The sequence below is a fragment of the Castor canadensis genome, chromosome 2 (genome assembly GCF_047511655.1).
Source record: "Castor canadensis chromosome 2, mCasCan1.hap1v2, whole genome shotgun sequence".
NCBI lineage: Eukaryota > Metazoa > Chordata > Mammalia > Rodentia > Castoridae > Castor > Castor canadensis.
This window is the reverse complement of record NC_133387.1, coordinates 158093516-158108696: the sequence shown is the minus strand read 5'-3', so window position 1 is coordinate 158108696 and position 15181 is coordinate 158093516. Positions and strand designations below refer to the sequence as shown.

The 15181-nt window shown below is 37.1% G+C and overlaps 1 protein-coding gene and 1 pseudogene across 5 annotated transcripts in view; one reads left to right on the top strand and one right to left on the bottom strand.

Annotated features, from left to right (window-relative positions):
• The window catches only part of Trip4 (thyroid hormone receptor interactor 4), a 63155-nt gene that overhangs the window by 43340 nt on the left and 4634 nt on the right, over positions 1-15181 (bottom strand). For 4 of the 5 annotated variants that reach the window (XR_012445509.1, XM_074066189.1, XM_074066191.1 and 1 more), the window contains exons 2-6: positions 13623-13789; positions 12724-12857; positions 7084-7296; positions 4588-4666; positions 1429-1558 (exon numbers count right to left, since the gene is read on the bottom strand). Coding sequence is in view for 4 of the 5 variants with exons in the window: in XM_074066189.1 (XP_073922290.1) it covers positions 1429-1558; positions 4588-4666; positions 7084-7296; positions 12724-12857; positions 13623-13789 (723 nt within the window). In the remaining variant the exon portion in view is untranslated. Of the gene's footprint in view, positions 1-1428; positions 1559-4587; positions 4667-7083; positions 7297-12723; positions 12858-13622; positions 13790-14472; positions 14559-15181 lie in introns of those variants that run through there. The other variant, XM_074066192.1, reaches the window with a different exon arrangement.
• LOC109688300 (zinc finger CCHC-type and RNA-binding motif-containing protein 1 pseudogene) lies at positions 10893-11626 on the top strand (annotated as a pseudogene).

Sequence of the window (15181 nt, the reverse complement as noted above, 5' to 3'; positions counted from 1 at the left end):
TCTCTCTGCTTACTGTCCTCCATGAAGTGAGCTGCTTTTCTCCACCACATGCTCCCCACCATGATGTTTAGCCCTGACACAGCCTAAAAACAACAGAGCCACCTGACTCTGAAACTAAGCCAAAATAAATCATTCCTCCTCAAATTGTTTCTCTCAGGTTGTCACATGATAAAAAGTCATACTAACACAACAATGATGACAAGTATGTTACTGGTTAATTTTTTTTTTTCAGTACTGGGGTTTGAACTCAGGGCCATGCACTTGCTAGACAGATACTGTACCATTTGAGCCATACTCCCATCTCTTTTTATGCTCTAGTTATTTTTTAGGTAGGCTCTCTAGTTTTTGCCTAGGGCTGGTCTTAGACTATGATCCTCTACCTACAAACTCCCAAATAGCTAGGATGACAGTCACATTCCACCATGCTTGGCTTGTGGGTTGAGATAGGAATCTCACTAACTTTTTGCCTGGGCTAAGCTCCAACTGTAATCCTCCCAATCCCAGACTCCTGAGTATCTGGGATTACAGATGTGAGGCACTGTGCCCGACATTTTTTTTGAGACAGGGTCTCACTACATAGCCCAGGCTTGTCTAGAAGTCTCTATTTAGCAATAAGCAATCACCTCTAACTAGCCATCCTCCTTAGGCTCTTTTTTTTTGAGTTTGAACTCAGCGCTTTATGCTTGCAAAAGCAGATGTTCTACCATTTGAGTCACAGTTTCAGTCCATTTTGCCCTGGTTACTTTGGAGATAGGGTCTCACTAACTATCTGCCTAGACTGGCCTTGGAGTGCAATCCTCCCAAATCTCAGTCTACCAAGTAACTAAGATTAGAGACACGAGCCACTGGCGCCTGGTACATTATCTCTTATTTGTGTCATTTTCTCTTGTGCTTGATTTAATCTCATGTTTTGTTCATCATAGACTTAGAAGCAATAGGCTATGCCATAAATTTATACACCACATAGCCCAGGTATATAGCTGGTTATATCACAAGGTGTGCATAAATATGTCCCATGATGTTTGAACAACCAAGAAATCACCAAACAATGCATTTCTCAGAATACATCCCTGTCACCAAGCAATGCACGACTATGCATGTCAACTAATGACTAATGAATAAATGGCTGCAAGTGAAGTAAGTGGGGAATTATATCAACCCAAATCAACTATCCAAGGGTTATACTAGCATTTGCCATGAAGAAAAAAAAATGCTGCAGGATAAGATTCTCTTGGTAAGAACCTATCTTATTCAAACATGGATTCAAAGATAAGATACAGGCCTTTTATGTAGCGTATCCAGCTACATAGCCTTTTGCTAACAAACCATCTACCTTGAGAAGGTATCAAGTGCACAAGTAATGTTTTAATGGCCAGAATCTATGGATTCATCTGTTTTTTAGCACCTGTTATTCTAACCCTATCGTACCTAGTTCTGTCAAACTCTAAGAGTTTGTCTTTATGCTTGATAGCCTTCTCCAAACCAGACTTAATTCGAGATTCTTGATGAGGAAGAAGGTCCTTGGTAGAGATGTCCACCTTTCCAGAATTATCCGTTCCTGAAATTCAATAAGGAAATCAAATGGCATCAGCCTGTAGCATAAATGCATGCAGTAAAGAACAAATTATCTGAAGATCTGGTTCTGGCCTGATTGTCTGGAATCTTCATTTCAATAGAAAACACACCAACTACATAGGCCAGGTCTAACCTGTAAAGCATCAACTGGCACTTGACACATAATAGGTTCTCAATAAATGTTAGGGTCCTTTTCTTCCCTTATAGAAATCTGGATCACTAAGGGTTCCAAATTGTTTAACAATACAACATAAAAATGCCTTATAGGGCTGGCGGAGTAGCTCAATTGGTAGAGCACCTACCTAGCAAGCATAAGGCTGAGTTCAAACTCTAGTACCACCAATAAATAAAACAATAAAAATGCCTCTTTAGGGGCTGGAGGTATGGCTCAAGTAGTAGAGTGCCTGCCTAGCAAGCTCAAGGCCTTGAGTTTAAACCTCAGTACCACTAAAAACAAAAACAAAAAACACAACCAAATCTAAAGCTTACCTGGGACTACAACTCAGTGGTAGAGCACTTGCCTGGCTTGTCTGAGGCCCCAGGTTCAATTCTCAGCATGGGCCAAAAAAAAAAAAAAAAGCCTTGTATGGCAGGGAACGTACTTCAGTGGTAGAGATCTTGCCTAACATGTATAAGGCCATGAGTTTGATACCCAGCACTGTCAAAAAACAAATAAGTAAAAAATAATAAAAGAAAAAGAGGCTTATAAGAACTTTACAGTAGGGCTATTGCCTTTAAATGTAGTTTTCTATGTCAAAAGTAAACTGAATAAGGGAAGAAAAGAAAATTTTAGAAAACAGTCAAATGCTATGCCACTTACATAAATTATATTATTTAATTCTCACAATAACCCTAATAAAAGATTTCATTATCTTCATTTATAGGTAAGGAAATTCAAGTTCAGAGATAATAAATTTACTGAGTTCACTTGGTTTCCAATTAGACAGTAGAGCCTGGTGTAGTGACACATACCTGTCATACCAGCTACTTAAGAGACTACAGCAGGAGGATCACTTAAGGCCAGGATTTCAAAACAGCCCGGGTAATATAGCAGGAGATCAATTAAAAAAAAAAAAAAAGTGGGGTAACCATGTTCAACCTCATTAGTTAATAAAATTATAGCTTTTACAACTATGAAAATAAATTTGTAATATCAAAACTTACTAGGGAACAAGTTTTAGTGTTAGTATAACAATTTAGCAAATATATCTCAAAGTGGCAATATTCAACCAGGTGTGGTGGCTCATGCCTATAGTCCTAGCTATTAGCTACATGAAAGAAAGAAAAAAAAGTCAGACATGGTGGGTCATACCTATAATCCTAGGTACTCGGAGACAGGGATCCAGAGAATTGAAGTTCAAAACCAAGCTGGGCAAAAAGTTAGCAAGACCCCATATCTCAATCAATAAGCTAGGCATAGTGGCACACACCTGTGATCCTAGCTATACAGGAGGCCACGGGTAGGAGGATTGAGGTCTGAGGCCAACCTGAGGGAAAAACTCCAGACCCTTAAAGCAAAAAAGGGCTGGGGACATGATTCAAGTGGTAGAGTACCTGCCTACTATGGCCCTGAGGTCACACTCCATACTGCCAAAAAAAGAAAAAAAAAAAAAATTTTTCTTGTGGCATCATTTGTGTTATTTATATTTGGGAAGAGTGAAAATATCTGGTAACTAGGAAGTAGGTAACCAAATCACAGTAAATCAAGTTAATAGAGTGTTTTTACCAACTAAAAACAAACATGAATAATATATCACAATGTATAAACTAATTGGGAAATATTAACTGAATAAAGCATAACATTTATACCCTCTGAGTGCTACTTTATAATACCAAGCAATCTGTTTATATAAAACAAAAACAATTATCAACTAAGATGGAAACAAATTAAAATATTTCTTAAGTGGAAAGTAATGAGTGCATTGTTTTTCCTTTTAAAAACAGTCCTTTTTTTTTTTTTTGGTGGTGGTACTGGGGTTTGAACTCCAGGGTTTATACCTGCTATGCAGGTGCTTTACTGCTTGATTTATGTCTCCAGTCCTTTTTGTTGTTGTTTTTAATAGACAGGCTTTCACTATGTTGTTCAGGCTGGTCCCAAACTCCTGGGCTCAAGCAATCCACCTGCCTCGGCCTTCCAAATAGTTGGACTTATAGGTAGTGCCACTATGCCTGAAAAAATGTCCGTAACTATTTTTGTTTTTTAAGATGTTTTTTAAGTATAAAAGACCTACAAGAGCCAGAAAAGAGTTCCTGTATAACCTTAACCCAGCATCCCTTAATGTTACTATTTTATCTTTTAAAACCATAATGTAAGGTTCAAAAGTACGAAGTTGGGACTAGGAGTGTGCACAGTGGTAGAGCACATGCTTAGCAATTGGCATCAAAAAAGGAAACACTCAAAAAACTAAGAAATTAACATCAGTACAATTCAATTAACTAATTTCAGACCCTTTGGATTTAAAATTTTTTCCATTAATGTTGTTTTTCTATTTTAGGATCCAATTCAGGAGCTGCATTTAGTTGTAATGTCTTCTTATTCTACTCCAATCTGTGACATATCTTTAGCTTTTTCTTATCATTGATGTCCCTATAAATCTGTTATTCTTAAATTTTCACCCAATAATTTTAGCACCCATTGGTGGATCTTGTCTGTAGTAATTATGCTTCAGGTTACTGATGGTGATTTTCTATTGTTCTCATTTCTTCTATTTTATTAGGCAGAATTCTTACATAAGAGATGTCACTTCAATTTCTTACTCAGTTATATTTTTACTTATATATATGAGAATTATTCTCATGAATATTAATTTTATTCTTTGAATTGTAATGCAATACTATTATTTATGTTTTTGCTTAATGGTACATTTTAATAGATTTTTTTAAAACAAATGCTTGTTAAAGGAGTGAAAAAAACTGCACCTTGCATACTATGGTAGAAGAAAGAAAAACAATCACAAATACAACAAACTATTTCAGTTGCCACAGTGCCTCAATGAGAAGACTGGGGTCTACCTGACATGAGCTTCTTTAGCAGTTTCTGGCTCTTGTTTGAGTCACGCTGTAAAATATGCTGTTCTTCATGAGTACAGACCTACAAAATAGTAAATGTAACATATATGACCCAACAGTTAAATTATATTGTCTGCTTAATGTCTTAAAAAGTAATCTCAAATTATATATTAAGTATGACAAAAAAATAATAATAATGATAAGCAAATAGCTGAAAAAAGTAAGATGGTACTTTTTAGCCAAGCACAGGTGGCTCACTCCTGTCATCCTAGCTACTCAGGAAGCAGAGAATTGGAGTGGTTCAAATGGTAGAGTGCCTGCCTCACAAGCATAAGGCCTTGAATTCAATCCCCAATATCACCAAAAAAAAAAAAAAAAAAAAAAAAGGAAGCAGAGATCAGGAGGATTGTGGTTTGTGGTTCAAAGCCAACCTGGGCAAACAATTCTTAAAACTCTATGCCAAATCACCCATCACAAAGAAGAGCTGGTGGAGTGACTCAAGGTGTAGGCCTTGAGTTCAAACCCCAGTACTGGAAAAAAAACAAAAAAAAAGATGGCATTTTTTTGTCCAGAAAAACACACCAGGACTGGCAGTGTGGCTCAAGAGATAGAAACTGTTATGTAAGCTCAAAGCCAAGTTCAAACCTCAGTACCACAACAAATAAATAAATAAATAAAGCCAAAATATATACATCGAAATGAATTGTGCCCTAGGTCTTCTTCTTCTTTTTTTTTTTTTTTTTTTTGGGTAGGACTGGGGTTTGATATCAGGGCCTCATGCTTGCTAGACAGGCACTCTACCATTTGAACCATTTCACCAATGTGTGTTAGGTATTTTTGAGACAGGGTCTCAAAAACTGCTTGCTGGGGCTTTCCTTGAACCTTGATTTTCCTACTCTCTGCCTCCTGAGTAGCTAAGATTATAGGTGTGAGCCACCTATACCCTACCTCTCTTCCCTTTCTTAATAACCAGGACAAACAATTTATCTCACGCAAGTATCCCTGATGACTTGGTTTTCTTTTAAATCTAATCTACTTTCAAATGACAAACATTTGCCTCTGTTGGGAAAAATCATGTAAGACTTTTTTTTTTTTTTAAAGCCACCTGTTCTGATAATGAAGTCCACTATGATAAAAGAAATTATAAGCAGATGCCTTATTAAAAGCAATCAGTAGTTGGGCACCAATGGCTCCTAACTGCTCAGGAGGAAAGATCAGGAGGATTTTGGTTCAAAGCAAGCCGAGGCAAATAGTCTAATGAGTCATCCTTTCTCGAAAACAACCAATATAAAAAAAGGCTAGTGGAATGGCTCAAGTGGTAGAGCATCTGCCTAGCAAGCATGAGCCTTGAGTTCAAACCCTGGCCAGCACTGCCAAAACACACACACACACACACACACACACACACACACACACACACACGAAAAATAAGTCACCAGTAAGAATTAGTCTAGCTTTATACTCTTATTTTTTTTCCTTGCTTTCAAATATTACCTATTCTAAAATAATACATAAATGCTGGGCGCCAGTGGCTCACATTTGTAATCCTAGCTACAGAAGGATTATGGTTCAAAGCCAGCCGGGCAAACAGTTCGAGAGACCCTATCTCAAAAAATACCTAACCAAAAAAAGGTCTGGCTGAGTGACTCAAGTGGCAGAGCGTTTGTTTAGCAAGTAGGAGGCCCTGAATTCAAAATCCCAATACTTCAAAAAAAAAAAAAGTAATAAAATTTAAAATATATATATATGTATGTGTATATATACATATATATGTGTGTATATACACGTATATATAGTAAGTCAAAAAGCTTGGGTTTTTTTTGTTTTTTTTTTTTTAATAAAATCACTGTAATTTTAAGAAGGGACTGAGAAGAGGCCATACTGAACTTATAAAACTGCAAGGCTGTAGAAGCTGGGCATGGTGGAACACACCTGCAGTCCTAGCACTTTGGAGACAGGGGTAGGAGGATCACAAGTTGGAGGCCAGCCTGGGCTACATAGTGAGTTCCGGTCTAGCCCAGGCTACACAGCATGACCCTCAAAACACAAAACAGAAAACAAGAAGCAAAACTAAACAAAAGAATACACCTCACGACTAGGCTAAAACCTTGGGTTTTTGTTTGGCTAATCAAAAATGTAGGCTGTCGGTGTGGCTCAAGTGGTAGAGTGGCCTGCCTAGCAAGCATGAGACCCTGAGTTTAACCCCTCCAGTACTGCCAAAGCAAAACAAAAAGCAAATCCCTGCTACTAGAGTTCACTAGCCCATTCATTCACTCATTCATTCATTTATTTATTTATTATGTGAGACAGGGTCACACTTGCATAGCCCAAGTTGGCCTCAAACTCAGGATCCTCTTGATTCAGCCTCTCAAGTGCTAGGATTTCACTGGACATCTTAGGGAGGAAATTTACTAAGAAAAGGGGAAATTATGAGGGATCTGAATGGCTTGTGTATTAACCCAAAGCACAGTAAAACAAAACAGCAAAGAAACAACTTACCAGAGAACCACAGAATAAGCAGGGGCCAGAACCCTCTTGTTCACACACAATACGTCCACAGATCAGACAGTTATTGATGAGCTTGTGCTTCTGCCCCAGACAATCACAAGCATGGCGACCAGGAAGCAGGACTGCAAGTTTGTCCTGTCCCTCTCTTGTGTATAAATTGACAAATTTTGTCTTCTTCTTTACAGAGTTGCTGCTCTCTTGTACCTAGGTGTACAAAGACATCACAATAACATTGAATACTAGCATTAAAAAGAATCAATGGGAAAGCCTCAGTTCTGTTCAATATCAACTCTTACTATCCAAGAACCATAAAAGAAAGGAGAAATACAAATTAAGTTATAATTATGGGCCTGAGGAAAGGTTATGCTCTACAAAAAACAAGCTAATAATTACCTTACCTTTTCTGCCATTAGCTCTCTACCCCCTACTATGGCTGAAAGAAGGTAAATGTAGTATTTAACATCTTAAAGTAGAGTTAAATTGGAGATGGCAAGAAACAAGAATGCCTCTAAAAGCATATGACATTAACAGATTTGAAAGATATGGACAATTAAGATAAAAAAATCAATCAGAAATTAGTAAGAAAAAAATATGGGAAAAGATTTAAATAAGAACTGCATAACAAAAGATATTCAAATGACCAATAGATACATAAAAAGGTACTCCACTTCATTTGTCATTAAAACAATGCATATGTGGGCATATAACCAAAGGAATGTAAGTCAGCATACAATAGAGATACCAGTACACCCACATCTATAATAGCACCATTTACAATAGCCAAACTATGGAATCAGTCTAGGTGTCCATCAACCAATAAATAGAGAAAAAAAGACAAGGGTGAACGGGAAGGCTAGAGTGAATGTAATTGGTTATCTACTAAAGCTGAATATACATCCTGCAACACAGCCATTCAATCCCTGGATATATACTCAAAAGAAATATGCAAATCTGGTGGGGTACCAGTGGCACACACCTATAATTCTAGCTACTAAAGAGGCAAAGAGCAGAAGGATCCCAGTTCAAAGCCAGTCTGGGAAAATAAAGAGACCCTATCTCGAAAATACCCAACACAAAAAAGGGCTGTTGGAGTGGCTCAAGTGGTACAGTGCTGCCTAGCAAGGGTGAAGCCCTGAATTCAAACCCCAGTACCAGCACCACAAAAAAAAAAAAAGAAATGTGTAAATCTGTTCACCAAAATTATGAACAAGAATATTCACTGTAGCACTGTAATTGGAAACAACTCAAATTCTTAACAGAAAAGGTTAAATTGGGATGCATTCACATAAAAATCCTGTGTAGAAATGAAAAGAAGTACAGTTACCTCAAACAATACTGGTGACTCTCACAAACACTGTTAATTCAAAGAAGCAAAAAGAGCCAGGCGCCAGTGGCTCACACTTATAATCCTAGCTATTCAGGAGGCAGAGATCAGAATGATCCTGGTTCAAAGCCAACCTGGACGAACAATTCTACAGATCCTATTTTGAAACTACCCAACACAAAACAGAGCTGTCAAGAGGGTGAATTCAACTATGATATATGGTAAGAACTTTTATAAATGTTACAATGTATCCCCAGCACAACAATAATATAACTAAAAAACAAACAAAAAAACAAAAAGGCAGGTAGGAGTGGTTCAAGAGTACAGCACCTGCCTAGCAAGCGTGAGGCCCTGAGTTCAAACCCAAGTACCGCCAAAAAAAAGTTTATTATGTTATTTATGCCTTTAATATTACAAAGTAAAATTATAAAATTAGGTTTTATGAACACAGGTTTAACAGTTTCATCCATCATTATTCTGATTAGAACATAGTTTATGCGTCTCTTCTACTTTTACTTTTTTTTTTTTTGCAGTACTGGGGCTTGAACTCAGGGCCCACACCTTGAGCCATTCCACCAGCCCTTTTATGTGATAGTTTTTTTTTTTTTTTTTTTTTTTCAGATAGGGTCTCCTGAACTATTTGCCCACATTGGCTTTGAACCTTAATCCTCCTCATCTCTGCTTCTTGAATAGCTAAGATTATAGATTTCAGGCATGAGCCACGGATGCCCAACTCTACTTTTACCTTAATTACCAATTATATATTAATGCAAACATATACAATCTATCTTCAACTTTAAAACAAGTGTTTTAGTCCAGTATGGCAGTATATACCTATACTCCTAGCTACTTGAGTGGCTGAGCAGTAGGATTAAGAGAGCTCATGAGTTCACAATCAGACTGGGCAATACAGCAACACCCATCTCAAAAATAAATAAACCCAGTTGTTTTCACAGGTAAAAATAATATTAGAAGTTACTCAAAACAACCAGGCATTGGTGGTTCATGCCTATAATCCTAGCTACTCAGGAAGGAGAAGGAGGATCAAAGTTCAAAGCCAGCAGGGGAAAATAGTTCCAAAGACCCTATCTTATAAATACCTAATACAAAAGAGGGGTGGTGGAGTGGCTCAAGTAGTAGAGTGCCTGCCTAGCAAGTGTGAGGCACTGAGTTCAAACCCCAGTATCATCAAAAAAAAAAAAAAAAAAAAATTTTTATTCAAAATAGGTTACATGGTGGCACACACCTATAATCCCAGTAGTAGGGAGGCGAATGATCAAAAGTTCAAGACCATCACAAAGAGAAAAATAAGCTAAAAATCTTGAAGGTGTCATTTGCTAGCAAATTGGCTCAAGTGGTAGAGTGCCTGCCTAGAAAGCTTGAGTGCAAATCCTAGTGCTGCCAAAAAAAAAAAAAAAAAAGCTAAAAGTTCAAGGCCAGTCTGGAATGTGAGACTGTCTAAAAAAACAAAAAAGACAAAAAGAATTACTCAAAATAATGTTAGTATGAAATATAAACTTAAGTGTGAAAATTAAAACCTTTAAAATATTGGAAGAAATTTTAGGATGCTATGTTTTTTATCTTGAGGTTGAAAAAAATGCCTTAAGGCTTAAATAAGCCATAAGAGGCATAAAACGTTACAGAAAAAAAAAAAAAAAAAGATCAATGCTTGACAATTTTTTTTTTTTAACAGTACTGGGAATGGAACCCAGGGCCTCAAGCATGATAGGTAAACACTAAACCACTGACCTACATCCCCAGTCCTCAAAAACTAATACTATTTTTTTTGTCTTTCTTATTAGTGTATATTAATTGTACATATAAAGGAGTTTCACTGTGATATTTCCATACATGCAAAATAATGTACTTTAATCAAATTCACTACCACCACCCTCCTTTTTTTTGGTGGGACTGGGGTTTGAACTCAAGGGCTTCATAATTGCAAAACAGGTGCTCTATACTGCTTGAGCCATACATGGGGTCCATTTTGCTCTGGTTATTTTGGAGATGGGTCTCAAAACCTATTGCCTGGGCTGACCTCAAACCAAAATCCTCCCAATCTCAGCCTCTCAAGTAGCTAGGATTACAGGTATGAGCCACCAGTGCCCAGAGAGAAGTGCTATCTCATTTATGCATAATTATGAATTCTTAGGAGAAACTAAGTTGATTTTTAGAGAGTTTTCTTTTCCAGCACAGAGGTCTCATGCTTGTTAGCCAGGTAGGCATTTTACTTCTTGAGCCACACCTCCAATGCTTATTTTCACATCATTTCTCATCCTTAAAATGCACAGAACTTGGTGCCCACCTATGGGCCTACCTCAGGGACCAGGGTTTAAGGAGATCGAGGAAGAGGCACTGCTGTTGTTGCTGTGGCTTACCGGTCTCTGCTCCTGATCCATGCTGGACCAGTGATGCCGATGCCACAGCTAGGAACAAGGAAGAATAGGGGTTGAGCCCCAGCCAAGCTGCAGACTCAGGCTCTTCGGTCCCCTGGACCCGCCACACCTGAAGAAATGAGTGGTGGCTTGGCTCCAAGTAAGAGTACAGTGTATGTATCCAACTTGCCCTTCTCCCTGACAAACAATGACTTATACCAGATATTTTCCAAGTATGGCAAAGTTGTGAAGGTTACTATAATGAAGGACAAAGATGCTAGGAAAAGTAAAGGAGTTGCATTTATTCTATATTTTTGATAAAGACTCTGCACTTAACTGCACAAGAGCAATAAACAATAAACTGTTATTTGGTAGAGTGATAAAGGCAAGCACTGCTATTGACAATGGAAGAGCAGCTCAGAGCAGCTGAGTTCATCCGAAGGTGAAACTACTTCAGTAAGTCTAAGTATTATGAATGTGGGGAAAGTGGACACTTGAGTTATGCCTGTCCTAAAAATACGCTTGGAGAACGTGAACCTCCAAAGAAGAAAGAAAAAAATAAAAAATTTTTTAAAGTTCCTGAACCAGAAGAAGAAATTGAAGCAGTAGAAGGAAGTGAAGACAAAGGTGAAGATCCTGCTCTTAACAGTCTCAGTCAGGCCATAGTATTCCAGCAAGCCAAAATTGAAGAAGAACAAAACAAATGGAAACCTAGTGCAGGGGGTCCCTTAACATCAGATGATTCAGGACGCACACGGATAAAGAAGAGTGCTTACTTCAGTGATGAGGAAGAACTTAGCGATTAAAGTTGTATTTATTATGTAAATATTCTTAAAATAAATCTTGGGAGTACAAAAAAAATGCACAGAACTTTAAAAGTTTAGTAATATTATATACTGGAAAAAAAGAGCGATCTCTTACCCTGATGGTGGGAGGATTAAATTAGTACAATCACTATTTTATTTTGTTTTGTGGCACTGAGGAGTGGACCCAGGATCACTGAGCACCCAGGACCCTCCCTTTTTAAAAATTTTGTGACAGTATCTAAGTTGCCCAGGCTGGCTTCAAACTTTTGATCCCCCCTGCTTTAGTCTGACAAATAGGTGAGATTATACACATATGCTACCAAGCCTGGCTTAGTACACCACTTTAAATACTACTTTGACAATTTCAGTAAAAGAAAAATTAAAGCTTATAGCTCAGCAAATTTATTAAGAGGTACATCCAAAAGAAATTAAGAGAGTTTTAAAAAAGTTTTACAAATTGATATAGATCATTTTGTATATTTAAAAAATCATACAAAACTGTATTATATATAGTTAACAGACACATGTAGATGAAAAAAGTAACTGCTAAGATTCATATCAAATATGAATCATGAAAACAGTCATCTGTAGGGAGAAAGAAAATGGGGTTATGTAATAGTTTCTTAATCCTAAACAACTAACATTATTGTATGTTTGTTGTGGACAATATGCATAATAAGATGTTTAGTAACTTCCCCTACCTCTATCACCTCTCTATCTATGTTGTGACAACAAAAACATCTCCACACACAACTCCAGTGCGGGAAAAAGGGAACCATTGGATGGATACAGGGAGATGTGAACTTTATCTGAAACGTTTTATTTGTTTGTTTCTAACAAAAAAGACATGAAACAAATATGAAAAAAAATGTTATCAATTGTTAATCCTGGGTCTCAAGCAGATGAGTGCTTGTCCGTTATTTTTATTCTTTTTTTAATTTTTAGCTCTTTTTTCTTTTTTTTTTAGTGGGACTGGGGTTTGAACTAAGCTTTCTGTCCTAAAATTTATGCCTTCATTAAAAAACCACCATTGTAGACCAATCTGTACACTTGGCTCTCTGAAACATATTAGATGTATTAGCTTTTTCAATATAGTTACAAAAAGCTTCACTTTATAAGCACTCACCTTGGCCAAGTCAAAAGGTGTTTTGACCTCTACAGTTGTGTCAGGCTCAGCAAATGCAGGAACTTCCTGTTTGTTTCTTCCTTTCCGCCTACCCCGCTTTAGCTGGTCTCCAGATCTCTGTCCATCTAAAATTTCTTGAAAGAATAATATAAATACACACAGATACATATGTATACACAAACACACACGAGATTGATAAAAACAAGATTCATCAGTTAACCTCAGTAGGTAATACACAGAAGGTGATTTTTAATATTTAGAGTCAAGACATCTGGCAGGCATAGTGGTTCAAGTGGTAGAGCATCTGCCTAGCATGTGTGAGGCCCCAAGTTCAAACCCACTACAGCCAAGAAAAAAAAAAAAAAAACCAATAGTAGAATCAAGACATCAATTCAGGCAAGATTGCTCTCAATCCAAAATTAACTTTAAATCATTGTAAAGATTTTAGTCAATGATTAAAAACTCAACTGCTAATGAATGGGATTAATGAAACAAACTAAATCCTGTGAGGTGTAGGTAACTCAAGATAATCCTAGCAACTCAGGAGGTGGAGATTTGGAGGACTGTGGTTGAGGTGCGCCCAGCAAAATGTTCTGAAGATTCAATCTCAACCAAATAGCTAGGCCTGGTGGTGCATGCCTGTTATCCCAGCCACCTAGAATGGGTAAATAAAAGGATCAAGCTCCAGGTCCAAGCTGGTCCAAGAATAAAAACTACCTAAAGCAAAATGGGGTGGGGCATGGCTCCAGTGGTAGAACACCTGCCTAACAAGTTTCCAGGGAATAAAAATATGATCTGCTTAAGTTACCTATGAAGAAATATGATAGGAAATACCAAGTTATTTAAAGCTGAGTATTTACCAATAATATTTCAATGTTTACTTAATTACATTGACTTACCATCTTTTTTGCAACACTGCTGAAGATCAGATATGAACTCTTGATCATTCTTTTGCCATTTGGTTATAAGATCTTCTATAAATTGACCTTTTTTGTCCTCATTTCCCTGTAGGAGGTCTGTCACATATTCTCGTATCTCTTCAGCACTCTCAATTGACAAAACATACCTTGGGAGGAAAAGATATAAATGAAACAAGGACAGTTCACCCTATGTTTTTCAATAACTGTAACAGAGATAAATGTAGTAAATTAATGCTAGGATAAGGCTTAGTATGCATGAGGTCCTGGATTAAATCCCCAGCACTGCTTAACAACAAAAACAAATTAAAAAATCATCATTAATTAAAAATGTGACTTTGAACCAACTCCTATGTTAGGCTATATAAATTTGATTAGGACAAAGATCCTGATCTCAAGGACTTCATAACCTAACATTCACACATATTTAGCCATTTATTGTTTCTCTGTATTTTTACAATCACATCAGTGCCGTGAAGGGTTGTGGGGCTATCCTTAACACAGGAACACTTCCTATAACTATACACATGCAATCTTCATATTTCCCTGGAAACAAAATTAATCTCTATAGTCTAAATCTCAAATTTCTCTAAACCTAACATTATTATTTGTTAAAGATATGAATATATACTTAATTTTAACCTTTTTGTTTGTTTGTTTGAGACATGGTCTCACTGTGTAGCCAGGGTTGGCCTGGAACTCTCAACCCTCCTGCCTCAGTCTCCCCAATGCTGGGATTATAGAGTACACCACCACCTAACCAGTTATTAATTCAATGTTTTAAAAAAATCATAAATCAAGAACTGACAGAGTGGTTCAAGTGGTAGAGTACCTGCTTTGTAAGCATGAGGCCCTGAGTTCAAACACCAGCACTGCAAAAGAAAAAATGAAGTAACAAGGATAGAAAAATATATGCAAAAAAGCTAATTGTATCATTATTTGAATTAGTGAAAAAGTGAAAACTACTTAAAATGTACATTGATGGGAATTTTACAAAATATAATACAGTACATTTTTTAATTATAATTGACCTGAGAAAATAAAAAAGGAGTGCACAGACTGATGTGTAGGAAAAAAAGCTAGAAATTTATATACCAAAATGATTACACTACTGAGTGACAGAACTAAAAGCAGTTTTATTTTTTAGTGCTAAGAATTCAATCCAGGGTCTTCAGTTTGATAGGCAAGTGCTCTACCACTTTAGCTACACCCACAGCTGTTTTGCTTTTATTTGCATTTATTTATTTATTTTTGTGGTACTGGAGTTTGAACTCAGAACCTATACTTTGAACCACCCCACCAGCCCTTTTTTGTGATGGGGTTTTTTGAGATAGGGTCTCAAAAAGTATTTGCCCAGGGTGGCTTCAAACCTTGATCCTCCTGATCTCTGTCCCCTGAATAGGTGGATTACAGGCATGAGTCACAGGCACCTGGCATGTTTTTATTTTTGAAATAGGGTTTTACTAACTTTGCCCAGGCTAGCCTCAAACTCTCAATCTTCCTGCCTCCTCCTCATGCTAGGAGCTGGCACTATTGGCATT